Genomic DNA, 15483 nt, shown 5'->3' on the forward strand with positions numbered 1-15483 from the left:
TATGGAAGTTCAGTAATTATCTTCTCTATCTCGTCTTTATGAAAATATGGATATCTATATGGCCGCACATTAACAGGAGAAGAACCAGGTAATAAGGAAATACGATGAATCGATGATTATGGACACGTTCCGGAGGAAGAACAATCGGTAATTTAAAGATATCATCAAACTGAGAAAGTAATTGCTGCACTGCTAGAGGAAGAACTAGAGAAGCATTCATAGAAGTAGTTAATGCAGACGATTGAAGAAAAAAAACCCCATGATTTTCCTGATGTAATAAACACTGCATTGGTTTTGCTTCCAAAATCATTACGGATGATTCGCTATTAATGAAACAACTGCGCCATTAATGTGAAACTGCATGGTTAATTTTACAAAATCCCATTTAATTGGGCCTAACTACGTAACCACTGAAATTCCAAAACTGCATCGCATCCACTAATATCAAGTAAATGGAAATCAACTGTAAATTCAAACTGCTGAAGTCGTATAGGAACATCTAAACAGTAACCTCTAGTGTCCAGTTTTCTACCATCACCAACTGTGACACTGAGTGGAGATGTCTTAGAATAAATCTCATAACCGCATTGCTTAGCCACAGATGAATGCAAGAAATTATGGGTGGATCCTGAATCAAGCAAAACTGTAATAGACCGAGCATTAGTGTGACCTGTAATTCGTATGGTTCGTGGAAAAGGAGGCCCCATGAGTGAATTTAAAGAAACTGTAGGCTCGGAGTCAGGAGAATCCACAATATCAAAAGTAAGAGATGTATTCAGTAACTTTCAGTTGGATCTGTAGAACCATCAGTAACCTCTTCAACAACATCCAAGATAGTTAATATAGGATTCACACAAACATGATTGGGCTTGAAGAGTTAATCACAGTTAAATCAAAGACCTTGCTCTCTTCTTTCTCTTTGTTCAGCTACAAACGTCTATCTCTTGGAGGCAAAGAAGACTTATTGTATGCAGTAGGTTGTATTGTAGTAGGAAGACTGAGTAAGGTTGTCTTGTGACATCCTTATTGAATGTTTCATGAGCTTCTTCTTGATGAATTGCTTCAGTAAAAGTCTCGGTTAAGGTTTGTGGTGCCAGAAATTTGACCGTAGTACCAATATGAGGTTTTAAAGAACGAATGAAGAAACTGATCAAGTAATCTTCAGGGGAATCGACGAAGTTTAATAGATGCTCAAATTCAGGTATATGTTCTCGCACAGTACCTTTCTGGTCGATGGTGCTAATTCCTAAGCTAGCATCCACGATTTTTCAGGAACAAATTAACCACGAATTAAACTGCAAAACTGTTCTCATGTAGTGATTTCAGTTTTGGTTTTCTTCCATCTATACCAATGATTAGCCTCACCCTTGAGATGTGCAGAAGCTACTATAATTTTGAGAGCATTATTAACATTGTAAACACTAAATATTGATCGGTATTGAAAATCCAGTCGTCAGAATCTTCACCACTAAAGTTAGGAAACTTGATATTAATCGAGTTAGGTCGCAGCTGTTATGGTTCAACATTATTAGGCGGAGGTGGTGGAGGAGCTGGTGGTGGTGCGCCAGGACGTTGCTGCAGTTGAGGCAGAAATTCCCTAAACACGGTTCGTAAAAAATTCTGCATGGTTGTTTTTATGGTTGAGTTGAGTGCTGTTGTAAGCTTGGTAACGAGAGCAGTGCTTTCCTGTTCACGTTGCAATAACTTGTCTGCTATCTTCTTGTTATGTTGATCTTCATCATGAAGATGAGTCTTAGTAATAGTTTCCGAGAGAGTTTCAATCTTCTCTGTCACACCTTCAATACTGTCGTGCACAAGTTTCAAATGTTCAGTATAAGACATTGTAAAAAAAAATTGGTCGATTTTTTGAGATTGATCTGAAATGGGTCTGATCCATGTGTTAGGGTTCTACACCTTTTAAAGATGGAGAAAGCTTTGACACAAGAAAAGAACCGGATAAACCCTTTGAGTTGGGGGTTAGCCACCAACTTGAGAAGAAAAATAAAAGTAAATCTTGAGTTGTTATTGATTGATGTTCTTTACAACTCGAAACTAAATATTTATACTATACTAAGCTTGCTGATCAAGCAATAAAGATGTTGAATTAAAGAAGTTCAACTAAATAAGGGAACTGACTTTAACAAAGTAAAACTAAATAAGGAAACTAGTTTTGCTAGGAGTTGGCATCGCAACATGTTTATATAAGAAGTCATTTCTTCTAAAAGAAATGTATATAAAATTGATTGTTTTTCCATATTCCACCTAAACCAGAATGTATCCCTTTATTAGTTTTTTGTAATTGCATGCACAACTTCTGGAATATTTTGTAAGTGTTGAATTATTTTTTTTTTAATGCCCATTTCTACTTGAAAAGCCCCATCTTGTATGACATTACTATTATATGGTTGATGATCATTCTCATCATTTTATTACGGACCCTATAATTTCTTCATATACGGGTGATTCCATAACCACTTTATTCTCGTTAGGATCGATAATTCAAAAGATGTTCGCCGTGTATCACAATTCTATACCGAAAGTTAGAAATGACAACAATTAATAAAATAAAATAAAATAAATGTAATCCTTAAATGAATAAATATTCATTTATCGATAAATAAATAACCTCGCTGAACGATTTTTTTTTCCCGATCCCAGTGATAATTATTTACCGAGATTAGACTGTAGTTGATACCAATAAGCAACAACGTCAAGCTTGAGATTGCGGAAAAAGAACCTGTATAGAGGTGCATAGGGAAATAACATTTCAGCCTTGCAGGTTGCTTCTTGCTAATTTTGGTCAAACAAGCACAATCATTGTTGGCTTGTTTTTTTTCTTCTGGTAACTCATATTCATCCTAGTTTAATTGGGGGCATCGGAATTAATTGGGGGCCATGCACCGGAGGACAAAAAAAGTCACCAGAACCTAATTTGGGTCACCTTTATAAAAATATTTTTTAAATGGCTAAAATGCCCCTAAATGATTAGTGTTAAAATTTAATTAATTAGTGATAATTTTAATTAATTAGTGATAATCTTACTTAATTAGAGTTTAATTTTTTTCCAGATTTTTTGTCTGCAATTTTTAGTCTAACTTTTTTTTTTGCCCAGATAATATGAAAAATCGTCAAGGTATTAAAAATTTTCATTGACGACCCTCAACAGTCGTTAATGTTTAGACTGTTTAAGTGACGACCCTAAACTGTCGAAGATTCATTAATGACGGAAATATACGACAATTTTGGGTCGTCATAAAAATGATCAATTCCCTGACGACCCTTTGGAAGGGTCATTACTGTTTTGGTTACGCATTTGACGACTTAAACAGTCGTTAATGTTTTAGAAATGTCGTTATAGACTGTCGTCAATCTCTAAAAAGAGTCGTTAGTGTATGACGGTTTAAAGTCGTTATTGTTTTGATCATGATGTATATGACGATCCTAAACTGTCGTTAATGTCGGTGAAGGGTCGTTATTTGAAAAAAAAAAAATTAATCAAGGATAAAATAGTATATTCATCTTCCGATTTTTACATCCTAAAAAATTTGGGGGGGAAACAAAATTCCATGACCCCAATTAAACTTGATATTCATCTGGAACGGATGTGCAACCTTTATTTCATGGATGTTACAAATAAGAAAGATTTTAAATTTTGAAAACAAAATTCGGTAAAGATTTCCTAAAGGGCATCTTTATTTCATTGATATTTTTCATAATCGGAATTAAAATCTATGAAAACTAGATTTTCCAGAAAGACAATACATATAATTATTTAAAAGGAATCCTTCAATATATTTATCGTGAACTTTCCTATTCTCTTGGAACTTGGAGTCTTGCACTTATAATATTATAGATAACCTTATATAATACTAGAAATACCAAATATAATAAAGCAAAAAATATCTCAAAATACTCCTGATAAATGCCGATCCCAACTACTTGAAGAAAATCTTAATATATTGCATATTCTTTTATGCTCTTCGAGAGCTTCCCCCACTCATTTAATTACTGAGCACAAGGTGAGGAACTTCGATTTAACATAACTAGATAGTATTGGAATGATATTTGAATCGCTCGTTGGCACATAAAGAACAAGATCCTTTACTGTTAACAATAATACTATTACGAACAAGTTGACGTTTTTGGGAACACCTTCTTATGGTTATACTCTTCAAGTTTGATTCCCAACATTGGAACTTAGAACATGACTGAACAAATTCCTTTGACACACCTATTCGAATAGGAATATGTCTGTCAATATGATTTGTGGAACCATGATTATGGAACCGAGCACAATCTTGATGATTTCTCATCATTTGATGCTTAAAAGAATAATTCAGGAGATGACTCCTTTTTCTTTTCACATACCTTGGTCGATGTGATTGATCAAACATATATTGAAGATGACTTGAATGCATCCCTTTTTATCTGGCTCTTGAAGACAACATCTGTGGATCTTATTTCTTTAATCGATGAGGCTCGCATGGTCAATATCAAAACTATATAAGTTGAATTCACTAGTTTTTGTTCGTCTTTAATTCGATTTTTACACCTTTTGGAACAATTACCCTTTTTGCTTTTGTGTACACATTTAACAGGTGTTTGTTTAAAACTGTTCTAAGAGACTTTTTTTTTTTGATCGGCAAAGATAATATATTAACAGAAACATAGTCCAAAAGGGGAACAAGGTTATATACAAAGGATGTCACAAGGACCCAAAAAAGGAGCAAAACGAAGAAAAAAATTATGGGGATCAAAGAATTTCGAAACCCAATTTACAATGATATCGTCAATTACGACATTAGAGAAAGAAGGTAGGTTACTAGCCCAAGAGAAGGTCTTCAGTTTAACTTCCAAAATAATGGCTTCATGAGATTTTTCCTTATGATTGAAAGTCCTTTCATTACGTTCCAGCCACAAGGTCCAGAGGATGCTTACATACAGACGATTCCATAACTCCTTACTTACTCACTCGAGAGAGGGAAGTAGAAGACCAGTTAGATATAAGTGACTTGATTGAAATAGGAGGTTGAAATATCTTACCGGCAGCAGTGAAGAAGTAACTCCAGACTTTGTTAGCGTAATTGCAATTAAGAAAACAAAACTAGTCATAAAACACCAAGGTGACCAAATTAGTGATACAAAAACTCCAGCCATATGTTGACAGTTATAAGAACTCCATTTCCCCCAAAAGTGATACAAAAACTCCAAATCCAAAATAATAATGTAAATTAGATCTTTTCCTATTTCAGAAATACCAGGCTTACCCTTTTTTATGCTTTTCTTTGTACGAGATATTAATACCCCAATCTCTCTTAAACTCTCAAACCACCACTGAAAACAGTACCGTGTCTATCTTTCATTAACACCATCGCACCCTCCTCACCAGCAGCAACACCTCAACCTCCTACTCTTGCACCACCACTAAACCCACTGCAATATCCTGATCCTCCACCAAAATCACCTCCACAACTCCTCTTCCTACCATTACACCTCAATCAAACCCATTTCCATGTCCTTATCTACAAGCAAATTCGAAATACATATCTCGATTCAACGAAGATTGGGTATTAATTTTTTGAGTTAAATCGATTTGTATCAATGATGATGACGGTGGTGGTACTCCAAATCATATAATTTTACCGAACCTCCTACTCCTCCTCTGCCGATCCAACCTTCAATTTCTGACCATCTCCGAGAATCACTAAACAAAAAGTTGAATCAAAATGATGATATATCATTATCATCATCATCTATTGTTTGATTTGAAGAAATTTCACCTCAACCTCAACTATTACAAGAGGTGCGTATTTCATTTTAGGGTTTTTTTGTATCTAATTTCCAATCAGAATCTGATTTCTAAAGAATTTGGTTTTAATTTTATGAATATCAGCTTTCACAAGATTAACATCGGTATGAATACCTGATGGTGCTGGAATTCGGTCTTTTGTATGGAAGGTAATCAGTTTTCTTTTGATTTTTTAGGTTAAAAATTGAATGAATTTTGAGTTTGTTTTTTTACAACAATTAAGGTAAATAAAAATGAATTTTATCTATTTATACGAGAAGAAATGTTTTGTTGTAAATGTGGTTGGAGATGTGTTGAGATCATATGAAACAACAACTGCATCACTAGTGTGGTCTGATGAGGTTTACAAGCGAAGCGAAGTGAAGATTTAGTCATGTATGGGTAGACCTTATAGTCATATGGAGATGTATTTTGCCTATTTGACTGTTATGAATGGGATTTCTGTATCTAACTCTTCTACTGTTTAGATTTATGATGTGGTTAAATTCTATTTTGTTTATATTTGCTCCAAACTTATACAACGATATATAGAATGTGGAACAGACTTCCACCTAATGTTGCTAGAAACTAGTAACCATAGGTAGGGAGAACATGGATGCACTAATACACTGGATACATGTTATTGTTGAGGTGAATGGTATTGTAAAATGGTGAATATGATGTGGGACGGGCTGGAGCCTAGTAACTATTTCTAGCAGGTTCAAATGTGTAGAAACTTTTTATTCTCATCGTAGAAATCCAAAATTGGTTTTTGCGCAGTTCTTTTCTTCCTGATTAGTGTTTGTTTTTGGTGCAGCATATGCTTAGTTGCAGTCCTCAACGTGTTGCTTATTGTTAGTTATGTGTTTACCAAGTTGAGTGATTCATTAATAGATACTTGTGAAATAATTTGTTTGTTTCAATAGTTGAGACCTCTGTGTGTGTCCATGCCTTACAATATTTGTGCGAGTTTCAAGTTATTTTCTTTATAAACCAACATAGGTTATTGGTATTGGTGTGGTCAAACAGAATGAATCATGGTTTGCAATTTTTCTTGCAGTTGAATTCTGACGAAACCAATTACGGTTTCATCTTATTTATGATGAAACCGAAAATTGGTTCCATTGTATTTATGATGAAACCATAATTGGTTCCATCTAATCTTATCCTTACTTAAATTGAATTTTGTTTATGAGTTTGAATTGTTGTTGTGCTTGATAATGAATTAGATGTATGCTAGGATTTGTTACATGAAATTGAAGAAAAGGCCTGAAAATGGTTAGTTTTTGTATATGCATATAGGCTCAGGAGTGGGATACTTGCTCTGTTGGATGTCATTTTGGACATAAAAGTGGAGATGATAAGACGCCGGATGCTTCGTTTGGTCAACCTGGTAATGGAGTGCCTGGGATTCTTCGGACAATGGAGTCATCGCATTATTATTCAGAGAATAACGTTGCTCCGGCACGAGAGTGGGTAAGCACAATATGTCTTTTTAGAAATAAGATTGATGCACTAGCTAGTCTTGTTAGTTTGATAGTTCATACTTTAGACGATGCATTTGCAAGATTGTGGATATATGTGAGGCGCTGAATTAAAAGTAATCCCCTTTGTGACTTGATCATCATTCCAGTAAGCATTAAATGAACACTGCTAAATTGAAAATATCTATTTAGCGTTCACAGGCATCCCTACAAGTCTGAATTTTAGGCCACAAAAGTTAACCTTAGCACATCAGAATGAAACTACTGGCGAGTAACCATCTTTGACATCATCTGTGTCTTATTGTTGTTACCACTCCAGAACTATCAAGAGTTGCTAAAGACTAACGTTTGCTATAATTTCTTTTGTATTAGGAAAGGGTTTAAAGTTGTAATGACAACTAGTCTCTCATCAGATGTTCCTGTTGGTTATTTTTCGTGGGCTGAGTATGACATTATGGCACCCTTACAACCACAGACAGAAAAGGCCCTTGCGGCTGCTTTCATTTCCGACTGTGGTGCCCGAAACTTCCTTTTGCAGGCCCTTGAGATGCTTGAGAATTCAAATATTCCAATAGATTCCTATGGTGGTTGCCATCGGAACCGTAATGGAGGTAGAAATCATACATATTACTCTGTATATCGTATCCCATTTTGGTGCCTTATTTTGAAACTTTTGTCCAGCTCCTAGATGGGGTTTATAAAATCATGCTAGAATTATATGCTTAGTATTGTCTGGTTGGCTTGTGAAGAGATTTTTAATTCTATTAGAGACATAGACCACAAAAGTTTAATTTAGCAACTCCATAAGTGCATGCTACAGTTACGACATTTATATTATTATTCGACAGCCTAGCATGTATCTTCTGTTGCCTGCTGTTTCTAATAGATAATAGTTTGTTGAGGTTCTTGACGACTAAAATAGGATACCTGTTTTTAGCAATAAACTTTGCACCTGCAATGTCAAATCTCTTGATATATAGTGGTCATGTTTGCTTAACTATTCACCAATCACGTCAAGCTTTCTAGATGTTCATATGGGTATCTTTTGTTATTCATAGTGTACAATTAAATAATAAACTTTCTAGGACATATAAGTTAGTAGACAAGGAAACTTTTTTTAGGTGATCAACTTGATTTTCGATTGGTGATCAATTTGATTTTGGATTGTCTATTGAGAATTTACTTTTTGTTCATTCTTGAGTATTTAAGTTGTATCACTGCTTGCTGACATTAGTTCACTTTGTTGCAGGCTGACACTCGGTTCGCACCAATTATAGTTTCATCTTATTTATGATGAAACTGAAACCAGTTTCATCGTATTTATGATGAAACCAAAACCGGTTTATGATGAAACCAAATTTGGTTTCATCTAATTTTTGGTCGGTGGTGGTGGGCGGTCGTGGTGCTGGTGGCGGTGGTGCTGGTTTTTGGGCGGTGGTGGTCGGCGGTGGTCGACGATGGTGGTGGTCGGCAGTGGCTGATAGTGGTGGTGCAATGGCGCTGTTGCGGTGGTGGTGGTGGCGACGCGGTGGTGGTCAGCGGTGGTGGCGCGATGATAGTCGTCGCCGGCGGTGGTCAGCGGCGGCGGTGGTGGCCGGTGGTCGATGGCGAAGGTGGTGGTTGGATGCGGCGGTGGTCGGTGGCGGCGGCGGTGGTCGGTGGCGGCGGCGGTGGTCGGTGGTAGTGACGGTGGGCGGTCCTGGTGCTGGTGGCGGTGCGGCATGTGTTGGCGGTGGTGGTGGTTTTGGTCGGTGGCGGCGATGTGTGGTGGTCGGTGGCAGGGACGATGTATGGTGGTCGGTGGTGGCGGCGGCGGTGGTGGTGGTTGCGGCGATGGCTGTCAGTGGTAGTGGCACGGTGGTGGTGCTGCTGTGGTGTGTTGTTGTGAGAATATAATAAAAATTAAAGGTGGGGTTGATTTCTATTTTTTTTTGGGTGATTTAATCTAGAAGGGTAATATTGACAGTTTATGTTAAATGGGGTTTTTGTGAACAATTTGTTTTGTTGGAGTTTTTGTACATAGATAGTGACACCTATGGAGTTATAACTCGCGACCCGTTAAAAAAAATATGATTAGCTGACTCTTGATGCGCATGGCAGAAACTGCAGAGGTTCACAATTTGGTTTCCATTTGGAGTAGTTTTAGCACAGTTCCTTCTATGTAAGTTCACCAAAGTTGGCAATTTATCCAAATAGGCTTGCCTTAAGAAGAAGCCTATTTTATGTGCCAATTTTTACTCCGGATACGCTTTCTTGGGAAAAAATTGACTGGGCGAGTGATCGCCATTGAATTGTAGGCTGATTTAACTGAAAACTGACCTGATTTATCCCCGAGCCGGATTAGTTGGTCTATCTCATCGATGTCTAGCATAGTAGAGTCGAGAATAGCAGAGATATGAGAAAACTCTTGTATCTCTCTATCATATAGTCTTCTCGTAATGCCCAAATTCCAATGAAATCCATTGGAAGAAGATGAAAAAGCTTGTTGCAGGGATATGCCTTTTGTATAAGAACTATTGTATAGATTCGGACAAAGCAACTTCAGTGAACCGTCGACGTGCCATCTATCTTCCCACAATTTGATTTTAGCTCCATTTCCAACCTTGAAAATAGTGTTATCAAAGAATAAATCTGCAGTAGAGTAAATGCTTTTCCAGAGACTTAGGCCATGAGCCTGCTGCGGTTTTTTAGTTCGCCAGCCTAGATTCAAAAAACCATACTTTTCCTTAATTATTTTAGCGCACAGGGAGTTATTTTATTTTCCAAGACGCCACCACCATTTCGATATTAAAGCTTTATTCATTATCTTAAGACCACGAATTCCCAAGCCACCTTGACTAAGAGGTTCGTTAACCATACTCCATTTAAGCCAGTGCACTTTTCGGGCGTTTTCCTTATCATGCCAAAGGAATTCTCGAATGATTTTCTCTATTCTTTTGATCACAGAATGGGGAGCCACAAATAAGGAGAAATAGTAAACAGGAAGGCTGAGGAGAACGCTTTTTATGAGAGTGAGTTTACCTGCTCGATTTATGAGACCTCGCTTCCAGGTAGAGAGTCTCCTTTTACATATTTCCACTACTTTTTCCCATTTGATAGCAGAGAGAGTTTTATCCCCTAATGGAAGACCAAGATAAATTGTAGACAGAGAGTCATAAAAGCATCCAAGAACAGCAGCAACGTTTTCAATGTTATCGACTAATCCAACTCCAAAGATGCAACTCTTCTCGAAATTGGTACGGAGACCCGAAGCATACTCAAAACAAAGAAGATTATACTTCAAATATTTCATTTGCTCGATGTCAGCATCCAAAAAAACCAAAGTATCATCTGCGAATTGGAGGTGACTGATTTTGGTGCCATCCGCTTTAACTGAAAAACCACCAATCCAGCCCATTTCAGTTGCCTTAGCAAACATTCGAGAAAGAACCTCGGAAACCAGCAGGAAAAGGAAAAGGAAGAGCGGATCGCCTTGACGGATGCCTTTCTCACTAGTGAATTTACCACAAGATGTGCCGTTGATGAGGACCGAGAAAGGAATTTTTTGAATACAACCACTTATCCATTTTCTCCATTTGGAACCGAAACCCATGCAATTTAAGACTTCGTCGATAAAAGACCATTTAACGTTGTCGAAAGCCTTCTCAAGATCGATTTTGCAAATGATGCCCGGAACTTTTGATTTAAGTCTGGAGTCTAGACACTCATTAGCAATTAGAATGCTATCCAAACTCTGGCGACCCTTGATGAACGCAGACTGCTGATTAGAGATTAGATTGGGGAGAAAAATCTTGAGCCTATCTGCTAACACTTTAGAGATGGTTTTATACATAGTGCCAATCAAACTAATAGGTCTCAAATCCTTTGCTTCTTCAATAACTTCTTTTTTGGGAATCAAAGATATGAAAGTGGATTTGAGACGCCAATCAAGGTAACCATTACGCTCAAATTCTTTCACGACATTCATTATGTCAGTTTTCATAAAGTCCCACGCTTTGATAAAGACACTCATCTGAAATCCGTCGAGGCCTGGGGCTTTGTCTTGTCCCAAGTTGTGTAGTGCGAGAAGAACTTCATCGGCTTCGATAGGTCTTTCTAGCCAAGACGCATCCGCATTGGAAAGCTTATTCAGATTCATACCTGCAAGAGAAGGGGTGCTGATATTGGAATTTTGAAATATGGCTTTAAAGTGTTCCACAATGTGGTCCTTGATAGCAGCTTTATCATCTACCCAAATGTTGTTAATGCGTAATTTAGCCACCCAATTCCTTCTTCTCCTGATCTTAGTGAGTCTAGAAAAAATTTGGTGTTGCGATCACCTTGCATAAACCATTGAGCACGGGACTTATTTAGCCAATGAAGGTGAAGCATATCTGCTGATTTTTCAAACTCCATTATGAGGTTGACCCTTTTAACAAGTTGAGAGGAGGAAATTGTTTCATTATCATCACATTGGTCAAGAATTGCAATGTCTGCAAGAAGTTCCTCATGTCTTCTATCGATTCTCCCAAAAGTATGCTTATTCCAATGTTTAAGCATTTCTTTAAGTAATTGTAACTTTTTGGCCATTATGTAGCTAGCTGAACCAACAAAGGTGAAAGAAGACCACCACGACTTCAAGAGAGGCAGGAGAGTAGGTTCCAAGAACCACATAGCTTCACAGCGGAATGGAGGTGACCCCAATCTTCATAAGAGCAAGATAAAATAATTGGTTTATGGTCCGAGAAAGGTCTTGCTAGAGCAGTAACATTGATGGTTAAGAAGTGATCTTCCCAGTCTGACAAAACGAGAAACCTGTCAAGTTTGCTGAGGTGGGGATTTGACGATGTGGAACTACTGGTCCAAGTGTATTTCGCACCTGCAATAGGTATATCGATCAACTCATGGTGATCACAGAATTTCCCAAAATCTTTCATACCACGGTCCCTTCTAGTGCATCCTTTTCTTTCTGCCATAAAAAGAACCGTGTTGAAGTCGCCAGCCACAACCCAAGGAAGACACCATATTGCCTTCATAATTGTTAGTTCTTTCCAAAGTCTTTTTCTCTCATTTGTGTCGCGAGGACCATAAACTCCCGAGAGTAACCAGTGGAAATTATCAGAATTATTCACAAAGTGAATGTTGATTGAAAAAGTCCCTATAATAAAATCCACTATTGAAACCTTGTTAGGATTCCAAATAATAAGAATACCTCCAGATCTTCCCATGGAGTCAAGAGCTCTCCATTCCATTGAATCAGAACCCCAAATCTGTTTCACAATTGAATCTGTGCAACAAGGCAAAAGCGTCTCTTGAAGAATCAAAATATCAGGCTTGTTTAAGGAAACCCAAGTTTTAATTCGACTTCTGCGCTTAAGAGATTTAGCAGTCTTAACATTCCAAGAGATTATATTTAACATTACAACAAAACATACCCTAGAAGGAAAATCCAGTGGAGAATTATGGGATGGCATTGAAACTTTTCTGAGAGACTGGGTAGTAGTTGATGAGTCATGTTCAGAAACAAGTTCCTTTTAATTCTTACATTTATTAAGACTGTTTGATCTCAAATATTGAGAGTTAGCCGAGTGATCTTTAGCAACAAAACGACACAAACTTGTTTCAGATTTAGCTTCTAGATTGGCTAACTTTTCTTCTAGTTTTCTGATTTTCATATGAGCATTAGACAACCTAGATTCGTATTCAAGAAGTTGAAGTTTTAGATACTCTTCTTGAGATTAATTCTCAGAGATACGAGTAGCCATCAATCATTTTGTTCATGAAATTCAAGTTTTTCTTGAAGAAATGCTTTCGCATGTCATATGGTATGTATCAAAGAGTTTTTGATATCATCCGTAACCGAGAGGTGATTATGATTTTCAGTAATAATATAATCAATGAAAGTGTCAAACTCGTCAGATAGTCCTCCAAATCTGAAGTGTGCATCGCAGGTGTTTGTTTTTTTGATTTAACACATTTGCGTTAATATTCCCCTGAGTGTGTTTCTTGATGAATGAACTAACATTGTTCAGCCGGTGAACAAGGATAGAAAACAAACTGGCTCTTGTTTGAGTATACCATGGACATAGTATACCAAAACCTTGTGATATGTTGAATGATTTCCGTTTAGGATATAAAAGAAAATTGGTTTGGGTAATTGTCCGAATAGGTTGGATCTCAACTAACACATATTGTCAGATCTTTTCGTGTTATCCTGCTTTGACACCAATTGAAACGACTATGGTACCGAGTACACCACAATTTTTTAAATATCCACCTATGAAAGTGTAGTTACCTACAATTAATGAGAGGCTAAAATTGGGCTCTTAGAATTTTGTTGAAGTGAGTTAGGACAGGTTGAGCACAAATAGTTTTCGATTAAACCGCGCATAGTGACCGTTCAAAGACTGCTTCAGTTACAGGGAAGGAGGTGTAGGGCCGATCTTAGAGAGGGAAGCAGATGAAGAGAGAGAAAGATCATAAAATAATCAATTGCTCTAAGAGTTTATGAGAAAGTTATGTGTTATCTTAAAGAAAAAGAGGACCTATTTATAGCTGAATTTTGTAATCTCGGGTCGGTGAAGATAGGGATTACTTGCCGTGTGGAGCACTTCTCCTGTATTTTCAGGAATAAATAGAGATAAACTACGTTGAGTTTATCTCCTTATTTCACCGCATTTACTCTCTTTTGACGTGTGAAATAACCTGGATACTTTTCACATGTGTCGTAGATCGTCATACCAAAACCATAATTGATACCCTCCCAGTTGTGTGTGTCTTAGTAATCCCTTGTGATGATGTGTTGAGAGAGATAAATATTCTATGTAACCGAGTTGGCCGAGATAGATAAATATTCTCTTGATTTGTGAGCAAGACTAGGATGAGTCACATGAAAATTCAAGGAATGCCTCAGAGATCGCGTGTAAAGTGTGCCAGGAGATGAAATCGTGCTCCTCCTTCATGGCCGGTCACACAAGTCATGTGGAGTCCGTATTATTTCTCGTGGGTCTCTTTGTTGAACATGAAAAAAATGAAAGAGGTTTATCCACGTTTTTGTATAAACATGCACAGTTCAAGCTCAATTTACTAGAGTGGGTTTGCGAAGCTGAAAAAGAGGTTTGTGTCCTAGGTTAAGCTTGTGACTGAATCTTGTGCTTGTACAAGGCTCGTATGAGGAGCTGGTTCATCTTGTATCAGCATGAGACTTGTCGAGGCTTAACTCATGAGGTTAATTCTCTTCAAAGTCAGATGTGACATGTTTGAGACAAATAAGGAGGCTTTCATGCTTAATAAGCGAGATCTCGGCTAACTCGTTTGACCAGTGTATCTTGTAGAGATGTGCTAGGAGTCAATTACGATTGTGCTTGTATGGTGGGTTCGATATGGTCGATGTATCTCGTTGGGATGTACTAGGAATATTTGATCGATGTATCTCGCAGGGATGTACTAGGAATCTTTCGAAATGGATCAGAGAAAGAATAACCAGCGTATCTCGCGGGGATATATTAGGGACTATTTAGGAAACCTCATTGTTAGAGCATTGTGAAAAGGCGGGGGTCTAACAACCACACCCGATATTTCGATTAGCAATCTGTATGGAATAACTCCAATATACTTTCTAGAGAATCAACTAGACAGTTAGACTCAATCTAGGCAAAAGTATATCGAGGAGTTAATATCTCTTCTCTTGATTTGATCTTACTCAAGAAAATAGAAATCTGCGAGTCTTAATCAAATACAAGGAATAAACTTGGATGGTACCAAAGACCAATATCCAAGGATCAATCGATTTCCAATCGACAACCAAAGGTTGGATTTTACAATTGATCGATACAACACACAACCTGTATTATTTCAATTATATAACAAAATATAATATGAAATAGAAATAAGACAGACACCAGAAATTTTGTTAACGAGGAAACCGCAAATGCAGAAAAACCCCGGGACCTAGTCCAGATTGAACTGTATTGAGCCGCTATAGACACTATCCTACTACAAACTAACTTCGGCCTGGATTGTAGTTGATACCTAATCAATATCACACTGATTCAAGGTACAGTTGTGCTCCTTACGTCTCTGATCCCAGCAAGATACTACGCACTTGATTCCCTTAGATGATCTCACCCACAACCAAGAGTTGCTACGACCCAAAGTCGAAGACTTGAATAGACAAATCTGTATCACACAAACAAGTCTATAAGATGGATAAATCTGTCTCCCACAGATAAA

General features: G+C 37.4%; 2 protein-coding genes across 2 annotated transcripts; one reads left to right on the forward strand and one right to left on the reverse strand.

The window, feature by feature from the left end:
• Positions 1 to 6500: 6500 nt before the first annotated feature.
• On the forward strand, positions 6501 to 8526 carry LOC113280566 (glycoprotein 3-alpha-L-fucosyltransferase A-like; the record flags this gene model as incomplete). Its single annotated transcript, XM_026529177.1, has 4 exons — positions 6501 to 6515; positions 7091 to 7260; positions 7645 to 7883; positions 8522 to 8526. Coding segments are annotated over 4 exons (429 nt in total), but the record flags the coding sequence as incomplete, so codon positions are not given.
• A 3362-nt stretch (positions 8527 to 11888) lies between these two features.
• Positions 11889 to 12671, reverse strand: LOC113280568. Its single transcript, XM_026529178.1, has one exon. It carries the CDS (start codon positions 12669 to 12671, stop codon positions 11889 to 11891), a length of 783 nt encoding a protein of 260 aa, XP_026384963.1.
• Between the last annotated feature and the right edge of the window lie 2812 nt (positions 12672 to 15483).

Source organism: Papaver somniferum, chromosome 5, assembly GCF_003573695.1.
Source record: "Papaver somniferum cultivar HN1 chromosome 5, ASM357369v1, whole genome shotgun sequence".
Taxonomy (NCBI): Eukaryota; Viridiplantae; Streptophyta; class Magnoliopsida; order Ranunculales; family Papaveraceae; genus Papaver; species Papaver somniferum.